The sequence below is a fragment of the Camelus bactrianus genome, chromosome 33, assembly GCF_048773025.1.
Source record: "Camelus bactrianus isolate YW-2024 breed Bactrian camel chromosome 33, ASM4877302v1, whole genome shotgun sequence".
Lineage (NCBI taxonomy): Eukaryota > Metazoa > Chordata > Mammalia > Artiodactyla > Camelidae > Camelus > Camelus bactrianus.
Genome location: NC_133571.1, coordinates 12,869,793 through 12,887,403, shown reverse-complemented (window position 1 = coordinate 12,887,403; position 17,611 = coordinate 12,869,793). Strand labels below are relative to the sequence as shown.

Below are 17,611 nucleotides of genomic sequence, written 5' to 3'. Positions count from 1 at the left end.
CAGGTGATGAGCAGCAGCCAACCTCGGTGGAGACAGAGGGCACGGAGAGGAGAGGAGCCCAGCTGTGTCCATCTCACACCTCAGGACTTCCAGGAGCCAGATGAGAAAGGAGGGGTCTGTACGCAGGCCAACGTCTCCCTGCCAGGCTGATAAGACTGGCAGGACTCTGCTCCTGTCGGGGGTAGGGAGTGGATGCCTGGCTGTCACTCATGCCCCTCTCCCACTGCTCCTTGTAACTGCCTCCCTGCCCTCTTCCCCCATGCTGCCCTGTTATCCACCCTTCCCCTCCACTGACCACCCTCTAATGTGTGGAAACTTTTCCTGGGGCACTGCTCAGCAAGGCGAAGCTGAGAACATCACATATCTGGAGAGCAGGGCAGAAGGGGAGGTGAGCAGGAAAGATGCTATTTTCAGAGCTCAACCATGTCTTCTCCCAGCCCCCTCGGGCTCTCCTGAAAGATGAAGAACTGCCATGCCCCACCCCAGAGCCAGAGCCGGGGTGCTAGGAGGGGTGGGCAGGGTGGAGGGGAGGGTGATGAAAATTCAGCCTCAGACTCTCCCACCCACAAGGGCTTTGCACCTATAAAAGATGTAAGTCACAGGATCAAGAGCACAGAGAAGCCAGTTGGTCCTTTCTCCTGCCTTTGGGTGGGACTCCTCCAGACCATTCCACTCAGATGGGCGTCTATTCTGGCATTTAGTTTCCATCAGAACCAGAGTGAATTATCACTGGAGACGGGCGGAGGCTGTGAACACAGCAGAGCTTCCTCATCTGTGAGATGGGAACAGTAATGCCTACCTGGTGGGATTGTTTTAAGGATTAAAGAGAAAGCACCTAGCACAGAGCTACATTAAACCTTTAATAAATGTAAGTTCCTCTCCTCCTTCTAACTCAAGTACCTCATGTGGCAATTTATAGTCCTGTGGGACTTGTAGGCTGAAATAATGTATCTGTCAGTCAGCAACATGTAATGAGTGTCAGTAATTTTTTTTGCAGAATCATGCACCAGCCATGTGGTAGGGAAAGAAAAAGAGGAGACAGCGTTGCCCTTGGAGCTTACAATGCAGTTGGAGTAAGACCATACATTGTGTACACAGGCATGTGCATACCCAGGTGTGCACATGTGCACCTACGCACATACTTTCAGAACCATTACAAAGCAATATCCGATCATGTGTAATACACCACAGACTGAATTACATGAGAACTGAAAAAGGTATCCTAGGGAACGGATGGCTGACTCAAAGGAAGGAGGGGCATGTGTGCGCACGCACACGTGCGTGTGTGTGTGTCTGTGTGTCTGTGTCTGTGTCTGTGTGTGTCTAAGTAGATCTTCCACCTGCACATGGAATAGTGGAACAATTCTCAAAGCAGAAGACTTGGGTTGACCAAGTGTCAGAGCTGTGTGATCTTCAGCAAGCTACTTAAGGTCTTTGGACATCTCAACCTATTAAATGGAGATGATAAGACATAATTCAGGATAGTTGCAAGGATTACGTGAATGTGGTAACTTATGTGGGCATGCCCAGCACAGAGCCTGGCACAGCCTCACCCTCCAAGGAGCTCCATCCTGTGCCTTTACTCTCCCTTCCCCTCCTCCTCCTGCCACAGACCAAACTCATCCTGGATCTGGACCGCCTAGTCCTGACCCCCTTCTTTGTCACAACTGTGCCTTTGCCAAGCTTTCTGCCATGTTGCTCATCGTGTTAATTTTCCAAGGGAAATTACTAAGTCTGCCCTTTCTAAGCCATCCCACTCACGCTGACTTCTCCTGGCCCCAGGCAGCAGAGTAATAATACATGAATGCTGAATGATAAATAGCACCGTCCACACAAATCTATCAGATGGCGCTGTGCAGATTTAAAAATGCAGATGCCACATTTCGCCCCTGTTCCCCAAGCAAGGAGCAGGGATGGGTTCTTTGAGGATGGCCTTTCAAGGCCAGAAGGCAACCTCGTGGTGCGAGCCGTCAGCCACCGTGGGGTGAGCCAGCCTGGTGTGGCATGGCATGGTGTGGCATTCTGTGTGAGCTGGAGTGGGGCTGTGACCCAGGGAACCTCTTCTCAGTGCTGTGGAGAGATTGCCATGTTGGGCTCAGAGCTGTGATGCAGGGAGGAAATCAGAGATGCAGAATGGATTTGTTTCCCAAGCGCAGGCAGCTGAATGCTCCAGATGTGGCTTTTGTCCAAGCTGCTCCCCCTCCACCATGAACGTGTCTCCCAAAAAACCGAAGGCCCCAGGTCCCCTCACAGCAAGCAGCCCACAGAGTAGAAGGCACTGACATCTCCCCAGCCACTTCCTTATTTTTTAAGAAGAATATTTTGCATCATAAGCCCTTTGATGAAGAAAGGGAGAGAGAGCCCTTAATGAAATATGTTAATCTGGGTAAGCCAGGCTCATATGAAAGGGAATATTAAAAGAGACAATATTCGCCAAAGCCAGCTCAGTACTCTGAGAGCTGAAAAGGAAGGCGAAGAAAATAGGGCCCCTAATTTCAGCTATTCAGGTCAGAGAGATGGCAGTGATCAAGTTGGGAAATCAGCTAGAGCCCTCCAGATCTGACTGTGATGCATCAGCCTGGGAGGCTGGGGGGGGGGGGGGGAGGGAGCTGTTTTGTGCCAACATCAAAGCTGATTTGGGAACACAAGGTCAAATCCACCTGCAATCGACTGGCAAAAGCAGAAAAAAGGGGGGCCACTTTCTGAGATATCCCCCAACCTTCCTATGATTGGCAGCTGAATGAAACAAGGGAGGGGAAGGCAAAGGGTATTTATTCTGTCTACAGAATGCAGAGGAACTGTCAGTCCAGAGTCCAGGACAACAAAGTGGCTCTAATCTAAAACAGTTGGTGGGTTTTAAGCACCCATCACATGCCAACTGGGGGAGATGGGCAAGGTTTTAGACATGGTTCCTGCCTTCAAGGAACTTAGTGTCTCCTTGGGCAGTTGCCATGGAAACAGTGTGGCATCAAAAGAAGTTACTGTGTAATGAAGAGGGGCTCTAAATGCTGTAGAGTTCAGAGAAGAGTGGCAGGGGACAGATCTTAACCCAAGTCAGGTTAAAAATTTTTCTTCTTATCCCAAGAGCAAAGAACCATTGAAGAGTTTTATTCAAGAGGATGTCAGTACAAGGTTTGTGTTTGGGGTGATCACTGTCAATGCCAAGAGTGTTTGGCCTGCAAGAGGTACTCAATCATATTTATAGAATGAATGATGGCTGAGTGTGGAGGGCAGGTGGTAGGGGGCACACTGGATTCTGGGAGGCTGGCTAGTTAGGGTGTTATTTCTCTTGTCTACATGAGAGATGACAGTGACTTGGCCTGGGGTAGGGCTGGAGATGAAGAGAAGTGGAGAGATTCAAGACACACATGGAACTCGAAAGCTATAGGACTTGATAGGGAGGGGGAGAGAGGGAAAAGTCAAGAAGAACACCGAAGGCTTGGCACAACATGATGGATGGTGGTGCCATTTCCTGAGACAGGGAACCTAGGAAGGTGACAGGTTTACAGGGTGTACGGTCAAGACTTCTGTCTTGGACGTGTTGAGTGTGAGGTGCTTTGAAACAACCAAGAGGAGACATCAAGCAAACAGCTGGCTGTTAGGGTCTGGAGTTCAAAGGAGAGATCAGGCTAGATATGCATCTGTGCGTTTTCTGTGTGTAGATGGAAATAGGAGCCACGGGTGGGGAAAGTGTAGGGAGAGAGAGGAGAGCCTAGGATGGAGCCTTGAAGAATTCGAATTATTAATGGTAAGGTAAGAAGAGGCACCTGCAAAGCAAACAGAGAAGAAGTGACCGAAGAGATAAGGAAAATCTAGAGAGTGTTTTATTAGGAAGCCCAAGAGAAGAGTATTTCAGGAAGGGAGCGGTCTAAGTGTTGAACAGACCTGAAAGGCCAGCTGAAAGGTTGGGCCTGATGACGTGGGCATCATCTACACCGTGGAGATACGGTGCTGATGTCAGGCGAAGCTGTGAGGAGTAAACAGTGACCAGCACTGCGCCTGGCACATCACAGGTGCTTGTAAATATTAGTGCCTCTTTTTTTTTAGCCCCTCTGTTTTCAGACACATCATATGGGTCTCCTCCCCCTGCCTGCACTCATCAAAAATGAATGCACTGACTTATGATCACTGTCCCTCTCCTATAAACATGGGCAAATCAAGTATGTTGTGTGAGCTGGCACCTCCCAGGATGCCGCAGAGAGAAGTGAGCACCTGCCTCTGCATCACTAGCCCATTTCCTCCCAAACCAAAGTGGTGCCCACAGCAGGTAGGAGCCTGCATATTGGCAGTTCTGGCTTAACCTGCCAGCCACAGTGACTCTTGGGCAGTTAGGGTGTTTTAAAAAGAATGAGAAAATAATGTTTTTCTGAGCATCCACATTCTGCTGTTTGTGACTTTGGCTCATGAAACCAAAGAATTAAATGCAAAACTACAGATGGGGAGCTGGGCCAATGCCCTTCACAGATGCCAAGTCTGTGCGGCTGAAAGTGGTGTTTTGAAAAACGTCAGGACCTCAATTAACCAGAACCTGGGAGGATGGGGCAGTCTCTTCGGGTGAGCCAATTCTCCTGATTTATCAGGCATTAGCTTAAAAAAAAAAAAAGTCTTCCTAAAACTCTTTCTAGAATGTGCTAGCCTCCCTCCATGACTTAGGGATTAAACGGTAGTGAATACAATTTAATCTTTCCTACTGAGAATTTTCAGGATCCTCTGCTGTGGATTTAAAAGACATGGAAAATTAGACTGAATAGTGACATCAGGATGTGCCCTGGGAAGATTTTTAAGCCCCACTATCAGCTAGTTTCCTGGGGCTTTGCTTTTTTTTTTTTTTTTTCTTTTCAAAGCGAAGTGCCAATAACGTAATCTGGTTATGAATTCTGAGTTCAGAAAGTCCTAGCTGAGGCATTGCTGTAAGTGCAACCCCTTCCCATTTCTCTCTGGAATCCCCTGGTAGGCACACAGCAAAAATATATTGAATGAATGACTGGATTCCTCTGGAGATCTAGAGTGTTTGCTTTCACAGTATCCCTGAGTGGTATTTATCCCATTCTATAATTTTGCTAAACATTAGCCCTGGAATGGGCTGCCAGTTCCCCTGGATGAATTGGGAACGTGCTCATCCCTTTGCTGGCTTCTGACTCTAAAAACTCAGAGACCATTCTCTTGCTGATGAGACAGGGTAGGGTTTGGGCTAGGGACTCTGGCACTAGGTTTGTCCTCCTGACAGCCCGAGCCACACTCAAGACCACCAGCACACAAATGCACAGGGAAAGGAAATACAGAAGCATACATAGAGAGGAGGAGAAAGGGGGAGAAGACTTGGCTTCCTCCTTGGCACTGGGATCCTGGGAGGATGGAGTGTCTTACATTTACAACATGTCACTGACGTAGTATGAGAAACAAGGAACAAAGGCACTTGCCAATCAGACCCTCAGAATAGCAAGCAAATGGGGATCTTGGAAGGGACCTTGGGAAATATCTTGTCCAACCCCATCTGAGGTTTGAGCTCACCAGCCAGCCGAGAACAGAGAAAGGTCAAGCTTCCTGAGTCTCCAGCCAGTGCATTTGCTGCTCACATCCTCAGGCAGCCCTTGGTCCCTTGAGCTTCATGGAATAGAACCCTTGCACACTCTGTGAGCTTGCTGAGGTCTGTGCCCTCTTGCTGCAGTCTGCATGAGCTGGACCTCTCCTGGGCATCAGTGTTGAGACTGGAATGTGCTGAGGCGAGGCTGGGGAGGGGTTCTGGAGTTTGCCTGGCTGTGTTTAGTAATGGGTGTCCTCTCTCCAGATTCGTGGGACTTCAAGCAATCCACACGCAACATCTCCCCGACCATCAACCAGGCCAACATCGTGGACTTGCACCCAGCATCCGTGTACAGCATCCGCATGTACTCCTTCAACAAGATTGGTCGCAGTGAACCAAGCAAGGAGCTCACCATCAGCACTGAAGAGGCTGGTGAGCACCTTGCCCTGCCACCCTTACCCATGGGCTCAGGGATCAGAGACATCTGGGGCCCACACCCACCCTGTCCACTGGCAGTAGGCTTACAATTAAAAGAGGAGAGGGGGTAGATTCCAAGGTGTTTGTTAGTGTCTGCCTCTAGGCTCTTGGGTCTAATCTTTTCCGGATGAGGTTCTAGATAGGATGCTTTCAGGAGCTGTCCGTGGTCCTACCCAACTCCTCTGGCCCCAGCCTGTCTGGATAGGACAAATATGCTAGATCTGCAAAGGATGGGGGTACTAGTGCCCTGGGTTATTCTCTGTGACTTTTGTCCTGGAGTATTCCTGAAAGTTTAAGCAAGATTGCTGTATTTACTCCCCTGTCATTGCAAAATATAAATTAATGCAAAAAAGCACAATAACATATATGTGCCATTTTATAAATAATAATAAAGCAACAATTAGTATAGTCAATGGTCACTGTCACTTACCAGAGGTTCTCCTTATGCCCCTTCCCAATCACAATCCCATCGCCCTCCCTGAAATAACCAGTTTCTCAACTTTCTTGCTTTTCTTTTTCATACTATCACCACAATGTATGTACACATCAACCATACAGTTTAGTGTTGCCTATTTTCCCATAGAGGTATGCATAAAGTCATACTGCATAAGTTTTCTTGCGTCTTCCTTGTTTTGATCGACACATTTTTGTGAATTTCATGTCATTGGCACAGCTGTATCTCGTGTGCATTTTCACTTCCCCCAGGGGATATAAGCAGTTGTGGAATTAGAGTCATCAGATGGACATACTTCTGCCTTCAACCAAAAAAAAAAAAAAAAACTAAAATGTTTCCCAAAGTGTTGTACCCACTTTCTCTTTCATGATCAGTGTGTGAGTGTTCCTGCCATTTCATATCCCTGTTCACGTGTTGCACTAACAAACTTTAAAAAATTTTTGCCAGCCTGCTGGATGTGGAGCAGTATCTCATGGTCATTGCTATATTTTCAGCAAATTCTGGAGAATGAAGAGGAAATTTAAACCCCATGATTGTTTCAGGGGGGTCTCAAACAAAGATTCTCTGCTTCTGTAGACAAGCGTTTCCTTTCTCCCCAGCAGTCCTCCAGCTCAAAGATAGGAACAAGAACATAGGACTCTTTTCTTCCAAGACTTGACTTGTAATGTTGTTTCTCCCCACCCCGCCCCAGCTCCTGATGGGCCCCCCATGGATGTAACCTTGCAGCCAGTGACCTCACAGAGCATCCAGGTGACCTGGAAGGTAAGTGAGGTCAGCCTTCCTAGTAGATACGTAGAGCCATACTTCCCTCCAGATTCAGATCTGGACTCCAGGGCTTTCCTCCAAAACTGGGAATGAAGCCTGGAGACCAGTCCCCAAGTCTTGTCTGCATCCTAGTTCTGGATGCATTTCCTACAAATACTCCAAGAAGCCTGGAGGTGGAGGGTGGGGATGGATAAGTTTGTAAAACACTGAGACATTTGGCTACAAAGCTCCAACCTGGAGGTTGATAAAAATTTAGAATCAGATTTATTTCTCCAAAGTCTCATAATGAAAAATAAAATTGATTAGAAAGTTAGAACTTCAGAATGAACCAGCCCGTCCATAAATTTTGGGCTGACTTCTCAGGGGATTTTTTTTTTAACACCAAGAAACAGATTAATGAAAAATAAAGATTCACTTGAAAGATAAGTCACTTCATTTTAAGACTCTTTCCGTGAGATGGATCACCACTGCTTTATGACATAAATTTGCAATCAGCCCTATTGATCTCTTAATGCTTCAGAGAAATATTGTTAAGATTGATTTAAATCCTGAGTATGCCTGTTGTTGGGGGGGGGAGCAATATAGGAGAGAGAGAGAGGGAAGAAAGGAGAGGGGGAGAGAGGAGGGATGGGGGAGGGAGGGAGGGAAGATCTGTCAAGATTTATATGAATATGTAAATATCTATGTGTATGTAGCAGGGTGGGCCTGAATGCCTGTCCAAGGCCTCTGCCAGTGTGTGTTGATATGAATGAAGGTAGTGTGAGCCTGTGTGTATCCTGCATATTACAGGTTTATATCATGGTGCAGGTGACTCTGGGTATCCAGACATGTGTGTCATTGTGTAACGATGTGTATATCAGTGTGTTTCGATATGGAAGTGCATATGTAATCTGAAAGTCTGTGTCAGCGTGAAGACGGGCATGTTGAAGACATGTTTGTATCTATAACAGATGTCTGTGTGAACGTGTGAGTGGGCAGATCCCAGACTCACATTCAGAAATTCGCCCACTTACAAGCTAGCAAACAGGACTGCCCAAGTGCAGAGAGAAACATTATTCAGACATTAACAAAAAGTCAAGTCAATTAAATACACACACACCTATTTAGTGAGTTCAAAACAATTATGTTAAATTAAAAACTTCCTTTTATTGAGTTAACAGTGAGCTTAAAAATGCAATTCATTTAAAACATTCATTCAATTTAAAAAAAAACTGCTGTTTTACTAACTTAATTGTTTTTGATCGCACTATTTTTTAGTACAATAAAAGGTGGGCTTTTAAATTAACTTCATTTTCTTTAAAACCCTGATTCAAGCTGTTTTTATATGCACTGGGGTGTGTGCTCTCTCTCAGTATGTAGATGGGCAAGTCCCCTCATTAAAGGAGCTGGTTTCTATTTGTGGGTCTAAGTGTTTCTGGCTGTGGGTATTTGTGGATTGGGATGTTTGCTTTGGTGGGTCTGGATGTGTGTGTTCATGGTTCTGGATATGAGGGGATATATCAGGATCCTGTGTGTGTGTGTGTGCGCGTGCGTGATCATGTATGAGAATGTCTGTGTCAGTGAGTGTTTACTTGTTGGTGTTTCCTCTCTATGTGTGTGTCTGGTTGTATATCAGGGCTCAAGCTGGGGGTGAGAGCATGTTTCCAAGCCCCCAGACTGATGTCAGTGGAGTTTTCTCCATTCGCCTGGCTGACCGAGATCAGCCCTTCATTCTGGCCAGCCCAGGCAGAGCTCAGAGACGCCCTCTTCTCACCTGTGTGTCCTTATCCATCTCCTGTCCCTCCATCCAGGAGCAAGCTTCAGACCTCAGTCCTCAACACACGCCTTAGCCATTGGCCAGGATGTTCTAGGGTAATCCAACTCCCAGAGGGGCTGGACCTACACCAAACTCAATAACTCTTTTTTTTTTTAACTTGTGGTAAAATATACACATGATTTTGTTTACTTAAAACTGATCATTGTAACCGTGTTCATGTGTACAGTTCAGTAGCATTAAGTACCCAGCATTGAGCACCCATCACCACTATCCATCTCCAGAGCTTCTTCATGATCCCAAACAGAAACTCTGTGCCCATTAAACACTAACTCCCGACCAACCCACCCCAAGCCTCCGGTAACTTCTCTTCTACTTTCTGTCTCTCTAAATTTGCATGTTCTAGGTACCTCAGAGAAGCATCATACAGTATTTGTCCTTTTGTGTCTGACTTATTTGGCATAGCATTTTCGAGATTCATCTAGGCTATAGCCTGTATCAGGATTCCATTCCTTTTTAAGGCTGAATAATATTCCACTGTATGTATATACTGTGTTCTGTTTATTCATTCATCTGTCTATGCACATATGGGTTGCTTCCACCTTTGGCTACTGTGACTAATGCTGCTGTGAACATGGGTGTACCAATATGTGTCTGAGTCCCTGCTTTCAATTCTTCTGGGGTATATACCAAAGATGGAATTGCTGGAGCATAGGGTAGTTCTACGCTTAACTTTGTGAGGAACTGTCAAACTGCTTTCCACAGTGGCTGCACCATTTTACGTTCCCACCAGTGATGCACAGGGGTTCCGATTTCTCACATCCTTGCCAACACTTGTTACTTTTCGTTTTTTGATAATAGCCATCCTAGTGGGTGTGAAGTGGTGTCTTGGGACTCTCTCTTCTTAAAAAAGCCAGTTGCTTACCTCCTTCTCCAATCTGGTTACATTTTGTCTACTGTACTGTTGCATTTCTCCCAGGCCCCCAAACTGAGGCCAAATGATATCCCTATTCATTCATTCATTCATCTATTCAATGAGTCATTCATTCAGTAAATACGTACTGAGGGCCTGCTACATGCCAGGCACCATTCTAGATGCTGAGAACACAGCAGGAAACAAAAACAGACAACACTCCTCATCCTCATGGCACTTATATCCCCATGGGGACAGATAGTCAAAGACACAAGTGAAATAAACAGACTATCAGAAGGCGCTACTGCTGTGGAGAAAAAGAAAACCAGGAAGCAATGTAAGGAGTACTAGGCAGAGGGCAGGGAGCAATCTTCCCTAAAGAGCTCAAGGAAGGCCTCACTAAGAAGGAGGCATTTCAGCAAGGACACCACAGAGGTGATGAGGCAAGCCATGTGGATACCCAAGGAAAGAGTGTTCCCCTGCATGGAAATGTGCCTGGTGTGAACCACAGAGAGGTGTGTGCTGGACATAGGAAACATGGTGGGGAGGAGATGGGTCAAGGAGGCAATGGGGGCAGGGGGCAGATCATATAGGGCTCTGCAGCCATTGTAATGACTTTGGCCTTGACTCTGAGTGAGATGGGAGCCCTTGAAGGTGCAGGAGCAAAGGAGTGGCATGATCTGACTTTTTAAATTATTATTATTTAATTATTTTATTATTATTATTATTATTATTATTATTATTATTATTATTATTATTATTATTATTATTATTAAAGTATAGCCAGTTTACAATGTTGTGTCAATTTCTGGTGTACAGCATGATAGTTAGTCATATATATATATATATATATATGTATATATATATATATATATATACACACACACACACATATATATATATATATACACACATATATTCTTTTTCATTATAGGATACTACAAGATATTGAATATAGTTCCCTGTGCTATACAGTATAAACTTGTTGTTTATCTATTTTATATATGGTAGGTAGTATCTGCAAATCTCAAACTCACAATTTATCCCTTCCTACCCACTTCCCCTCTAGTAACCATAAGTTTGTTTTCTATGTCTGTGACTCTGTTTCTGTTTTGTAAATAAGTTCATTTGTCTTTTTTTTTAGATTCCACATATAAGTGATATCTTGTGGTATTTTTCTCTTTCTGGCTTACTTCACTTAGAATGACAATCTCCAGGTCCATCCATGTTGCTGCAAATGGCATTATTTTATTCTTTTTTATGGCTGAGTGTTATTCCATTGTATAAATAAACCACAAGTTCTTTATCTAGTCATCTGTTGATGGACATAGAGGTTGTTTCCATGTCTTGGCTATTGTAAATAGTGCTGCTATGAACATTGGGGTGGGTGTATCTTTTTGAGTTAAAGTTCCCTCTGGATGTATGCCCAGGAGTGGGATTGCTGGATTATACAATGGAGTGAAGACAGTCTCTTCAGCAAATGGTGTTGGGAAAACTGGATAGCTGCATGTAAATCAACGAAGTTAGTATACTCCCTCACACTATACACAAAAATAAACTCAAAATAACTTAAAGACTTAAACATAAGACACTATAAACCTCTTAGAAGAAAGCATAGGCAAAACATTTGACGTAAATCTTAGCTATGTTCTCCTAGGGCCATCTACCCAATAAAAATAAAAGCAAGTACAAATGAATGGGACCTAATTAAACTTACAAGCTTCTGCACAGCAAAGGAAACCATATGTAAAACAAAAAGACAACCTACGGAATGGGAGAAAATATTTGCAAAAGATGAGACTGACAAGGGCTTGATCTCCAGAATATATAAACAGCTCATACAACTTAATAAGAAAAAAACAAACAACCCAATCCAAAAATGAGCAGAAGACCTAAACAAGCAATCTCCAATGAAGACATACAAATGGCCAATAGGCACATGAAAAAATGGTCAACATCGCTAGTTATCAGAGAAATGCAAATCAAAACTACAGTCAGGTATCATCTCACACCGGTCAGAATGGCCATCATTCAAAAGTCCACAAACAGTAAATGCTGGAGAGGCTGTGGAGGAAAGGGAGCCCTCCTGCACTGCTGGTGGGAATGTAGTTTGGTGCAGCTGTTATGACTTTGGTTTTAAGAGCATCATCTCAGAATATCGCTGTGTCTTTGTCTCCTCCCCACCCAAGGCACCCAAGAAGGAGCTGCAGAATGGAGTCATCCGGGGCTACCAGATCGGCTACAGAGAGAACAGCCCTGGCAGCAACGGGCAGTACAGCATCGTGGAGATGAAGGCCACCGGGGACAGTGAGGTTTACACCCTGGACAACCTCAAGAAGTTCGCCCAATATGGGGTGGTGGTCCAGGCCTTCAATCGGGCTGGCACGGGGCCCTCATCCAGCGAGATCAATGCCACCACCCTGGAGGATGGTGAGGGCACCAGTAGAGGGCAGTGGGTACAGATCTCAGATGTGGGCAGAGCAGGGTTACCAGGGAAGGCTTGGGGCCCTTCCCTGTTCCTGGGCCCCACTGTGGTCCTGTTGTCCACGCAGGCTCCCTGGTTCCCTTCAGATCCCTTCATCTCCTCTCGCGCACTGGCTCCTCAAGGGATGCTTGGTCCATTTAGCACTCCAGGCCTCTCCATCTGTTGGATGGCTCTCTAACCATCACTTGCTGATGCTCTGCCCATCAGTCTCTTTTGACCTATTGGCCTGTCTGTGCACCTGTCTCACTCTCCATCTATGCTTTTTCCTCTTCTTTTTCCTCCTCCCTCCTTCTGGCTTCTCACTCATCTCTATCCCCAAGCCCTTTCGTCTGTACGCCGGGTCCTGTTTTTCCTCCCTTACAGCCTCCAGGTTGGAAACGCCTGGCTTCATCCTCAAAGATTGCCATTTAATTGTTCTGGGGGCACGAGGTAGGCTTTGAGAAGGAGCAGACTTCAGTAGCTCCAGAGCACTGGGGCCCTGGGGAAAAGAAAGATCACAAAAAGTTGCGTAGGATGCAGGGAGATACAGAGAAGTCCCAGAGTTACACTGCTGTCAGCTCCCCTGCCCCCTCCACCATCCCACACCCTCACCATCAGCCTCCTCCCCTCCATGATGCTGGCCACCAGCCTGGCTGGATTGAGGAAGATCAGCTTGTTACCTCTTAGTACCAGCAGTACCAATCCCAGACAGTGCCCTGACACAGTGGTTCTCAAACCTGAGCACACAGCAGAGGACTGTAAACAGTTTGCTGAGCCCTCCTCCAGAGTTCTACTTCAGCAGTTCTGGTGTGAGGGCCAAAAATGTGCATTTCTAATAAAGTCCCCAGTGATGCTGATGCTGCCGGTGCAGGGAGCACTTGTGAGAACCATGACACTAACGGCCAGCTCATTACCCTAACAGGAGCCAAAGCTCACAGAGATTAAGAACCTGCCCAGAATTGCCCATCTAGTGAACTTCTTCCAGGTCAGGTCAAAAATCCAGGCCTGACCCTGAATCCCATACTTTCTACCTCACCACGTGGTTACCCTCTTGCTTGGGAGCAAGGCTGGATGCAGGACCAAGTGACACGGATGCAGGATGCTCGGGGAAGTCACGTCCAGGGCGAGTAGCTGCTCTGAGCCCACACCAGCATGCCTGACCAAACACTGAACTCCACCCACCAGGGCCGTCCCAGGAAACAGCCAGGCCAGGCCTGCCTTTGGCCTCCATCAGGGCCCCACCTCCCTTGCTTTGGGGGCTGTGAGGGGAGGAGGCGGAGGCAGGGCCTGGAATCACCAACAGGGAGAGATCAGCATGGGCCATGGAGTCATTTTCCAAACAAAGGAGGAGAAGGGGGAAGAAAGTTTCCAGCAGCATTTGCTCAGCAGTTTTTCATACTTAATTAAGGCCCTCGTTAGCCTGTCAGATCCTGATCATTTCCTGGCAATATTAGCACTCCTCTTGGGGTATTCAAGGGCCCCTGCTTTAGCAATAGTGTCTTTTCCATAATTATATTACCTTCATTTTGTTCAAACGGGCGATCTGTATTAGTTTATGACACTGGGTCCCTAATTACATGGTGCTTATATTTTTACACCTAAGTAATATGAAACAATAATCATTCTCAAAGAGGATCGTTAGGATGATGTATTATCAGTTAAATGCTCGTAAAAATTAGAGTTGCCTCTTGTGGGGCAACAGTATCTAATTACCTTCCATCCAGCCTGTGCCTCCTTTCTCCCACTCACAGCGAAGCAGACTTGGCCTTTCCATTTGCCCCCAGCTCCTCAGAAGCCAGTGGAAGTGCCACCAAAGTTGTCCCTGGCCAGGGTGGCTCCTTAGGGCCTGGTGCCACCACTGTCGTCTCGGAAAGGGCGAGCTGCAGCAGGGCCACCCCCAGGGGTGGGACTTAGGTTAAGCTCAGAGGTAGCTCTCAGACTGAGAGGCTTAAAAGTGGGGCGGACAACCCAAGTTGGTCTCTGAGAGTCTTTTCCCATCACCTGAGGCATTTTGGTGTGTTCAGGTGCAGGCACAAGGGATAAAGATGCAACGACCCCCGAAGTCCTAAAGGTGTCTGCAGCACCTCTTCTCCCCTTCCCTGGGGTTGTTTGAGATCCTCTTTCCTTCCCTTCAGCTTGGCACAAGGACACAAGGGTCCCTAGAGCCAGGCCTTGGTTCGGACCCGTGCTCAGGTGCCACAGAGGGCTGGCAGCCATCAGATAAGTGCATCAGTTGCAGATCCCTCCAGGGCTTGGTCTTCTAGGTTCTGTTATGTTCAGCAGAGGGTCTCCCTGGTGCCTGCAGGTGCATCCCAGGGGCTTATTCCCGGAGCTCATCACCTTCTTTCCCCAGCATTTACCCAGGACCAGGAACATGCCAAGTCTGTCAAGATCTCTGTTTACCCAAATATCCAGGAAAGATTTGGTTCACTTCCCAGCCACTAGCCCAAAGTCTCTTGACTCACTAAGTCAGGAGGGGCTCCCACTGCTCTAACCCGAAGCTCCTCTGGCTGGGCCCCACCTCTGGACGGGCCCCACCTCTGGACATGAACGTTGTGCTGTATCTCCCTGACTGCGCTCTTTGGCTCTCTCCCTGCCCCCTGCAGTGCCTAGCCAGCCCCCCGAGAACGTCCGGGCCCTGTCCATCACTTCCGACGTGGCCGTCATCTCCTGGTCGGAGCCCCCACGCAGCACCCTCAATGGTGTCCTCAAAGGCTATCGGGTCATCTTCTGGTCACTCTACGTTGATGGGGGTGAGTCTAATGGGAGTGGCCTGCCCTGGTTTCTGACCTCCTGGAAAAGGAAGTTTCCACTGCTCAGGCCTCCGAGGTTCCCCAGCACTGACCTGGCATCCCTCAGGCTGGGCCTGGCGTCCTCACCCTCTGGACCATGGCAAGACTGCTGCCTGCCTCTGGCCAGGCCCTCTGCGGGGCTTTGCCTGTGCCAGGTCCCCAGCGAGGCGCCAGGGTGGGTTTGCCAGCACTTGTCCTCTACAAGGCCCGTCTTTTTGAAAACCCCGTGGTCCCAGGGGGAGGGCTGTCAGCTCAGAGCCTCTTTCCTCCTTCTAAGACTCTGGCTGTCTCCTGGGACCTTCTCCCTAAGCTCATCTTCAAGCAAGCTCCTTGGCAGAGCCAGGATGATGGGTCCTCACTGAGCCTGAGGAAGGCCTGGCCCTTCCTGGCTGCAGTCACTCCACCAGCCCTGCCCACATTCTCTGTGCGGGGTTCTTTGCAGGGAGGGTGTCCTCGATGGTGCAGAGAACGTGACGGGGACTCAGCCCTTATCCTCTTGAGAGTTTGGGGTGCTGGCCCAGGAATGGTCAGGTGCAGGGGAGGCAGCCTCAGCCTCTCCTGAGTCATCCAGGTGGAGCCACTGCCTGGGGAGAGCCGAAAGCCCAAGGAGGCGCTGGGCAGCACAGAGGGATGGCCATCTTCCGTCCACCAGGCGCAGACTCCCTTTCGGGTCCAAGTCACTCCTGGGGTCCTTTTCATGGAGAGAGGGTTGGGTGGAGAGAGGGAAATGTTACTTGGAGAGATGGAACTGTCCTATCAAGAGTATTGAGTTGAATTTGGCACAAGGTTGCCTAGGGGCTCTGGCCCCACTGGCATTTGTCATTCACCCTGGTTGGGCCACTTGGGGAGGGATGTGGCCTGTGAGCCGTGCTCCAGATCTTCTCTGTGCACCTTTAGGTAGAGGGTCCCCTTAGGAGCCACCACCACCATGGAGTCCAGGGCTGAGCCCAGTGGAGCAGGCCTGACCAGAGCCCAGGCGGCAGAGGGGCAGTGGTGGGGGGACCGAGGCGTGGCGGCCTGGGCCGCACTCAGAGGCTGCTTGTGTCCGGCAGAGTGGGGCGAGATGCAGAACATCACCACCACGCGGGAGCGGGTGGAGCTGCGAGGCATGGAGAAGTTCACCAACTACAGTGTGCAGGTGCTGGCCTACACCCAGGCCGGGGACGGCGTGCGCAGCAGCGTGCTCTACATCCAGACCAAGGAGGATGGTGAGTGCTCTCCCGCAGCCTGCCCGGCCTCAGCCCACGGCGCAGGCTCCCCAGTCCTGTTGCTGAGCACTGCCCTTGAGCTGTCCCACAGCTCCTTCTCCGAGGAGAAGGGTAAGAGCAGAGCACCATCCTTTCCCCTTTGATTTGCTGTATTTGGCTTTGAGGATGCTGGAGCCCAGCTTTGGGAGAACACAGCTTGCTGTAGGTGGTAGTCACGTGCTCTGAGATTTGTGCATAAATATACAAGCCACTGTAACCCCCTCCCCCTGCAGCATTGGGTCAGAGGCCAGATAAAGCCTCTCCTCCCCACCCCCACCCCAAGATCATCTTTTTTGTGGCATCTGCTCCCCTGTAGGGTTCAGCCTGGTTTCCTCTGGATACAGATGGTAGGGGGAGCATCACCCCTCACATCCTGGGTTAGGGACTTGGCGGTCAACCCGTGGAGGCTCCAGAATGAGCCAGGCCTTGGACTCTGGTGTTGCTGGGGGCTCTCAGGGAGGAAGTGAAATGTGCCTTCATTCACAGCTAATGATCTGGAAGCCCTTTCTTCCCCATACTGGGTAGAGCTGGAAGAAAACTGGAGATAAAGAATCAAATCTTAAGGGTAGAGTGATGAGGTCAGGTGAGGCTGGGAGCTGAGCCAGCCCAGGAGGGAACAGGTGGGGAGAAGGACCAGACTTCCCACCTGGGCCCAGAGCTGCACACCTCCGGGGGTCAGCCAGGTCCCGGAGGTGCCATGTATGACCATGTGCAGCTCTGGGCTCCTCTCCCACTTCCTTCCTCACCCCCCAACCCCCTTGCTTAGTTGATTCTAACCTTCCTGAACCAGGTGCTATACTGTTACAAGAGTCTGTATATGAAGTGGCTGGCACACAGCGGGCACTTAACAAACAGTAACCATCATTGGCCCTTATGGCTTCCTTCCCACTCAGCCTCAGTTTTTTCAAAGGATACAGAGGCCCACAGTCTAGAACCCACTCATCCACTTTGGCAGAAGGAGCTGGAGGGGTGAGAGGAGTTAAGAAGGGGCTGGGAGTGATGGTGGAGAGGTTCCCAGTGCAGCCCAGTACTTGGCTCAGTGACTGGACCGGCTCCCAGCTCAGATTAATGCTCCCCACTTGCCATTAGATCTGCCCCCTCCCCTGCTTAAGTGCTGAGCAATTAAATATTTACCAACCTGCCTGCCCTACTTTTCCTGTCATTAGTCCCCCCATCAAGATTTCCTGGCATGGCTCCAGGCAGAGCCACCTGCTCTTGTGTG

At 48.5% G+C, this 17,611-nt stretch overlaps 1 protein-coding gene across 3 annotated transcripts in view; it reads left to right on the top strand.

Moving 5' to 3' along the window:
• DSCAML1 (DS cell adhesion molecule like 1) overlaps window positions 1-17,611 on the top strand; it is a 331,475-nt gene that overhangs the window by 287,934 nt on the left and 25,930 nt on the right. For all 3 annotated transcript variants that reach the window (XM_074357069.1, XM_074357068.1, XM_074357070.1), the window contains 5 exons: window positions 5,789-5,956; window positions 7,147-7,217; window positions 12,076-12,316; window positions 14,957-15,103; window positions 16,195-16,350. In XM_074357069.1, coding sequence (XP_074213170.1) covers window positions 5,789-5,956; window positions 7,147-7,217; window positions 12,076-12,316; window positions 14,957-15,103; window positions 16,195-16,350 — 783 coding nt within the window. The remainder of the gene's footprint in view (window positions 1-5,788; window positions 5,957-7,146; window positions 7,218-12,075; window positions 12,317-14,956; window positions 15,104-16,194; window positions 16,351-17,611) is intronic.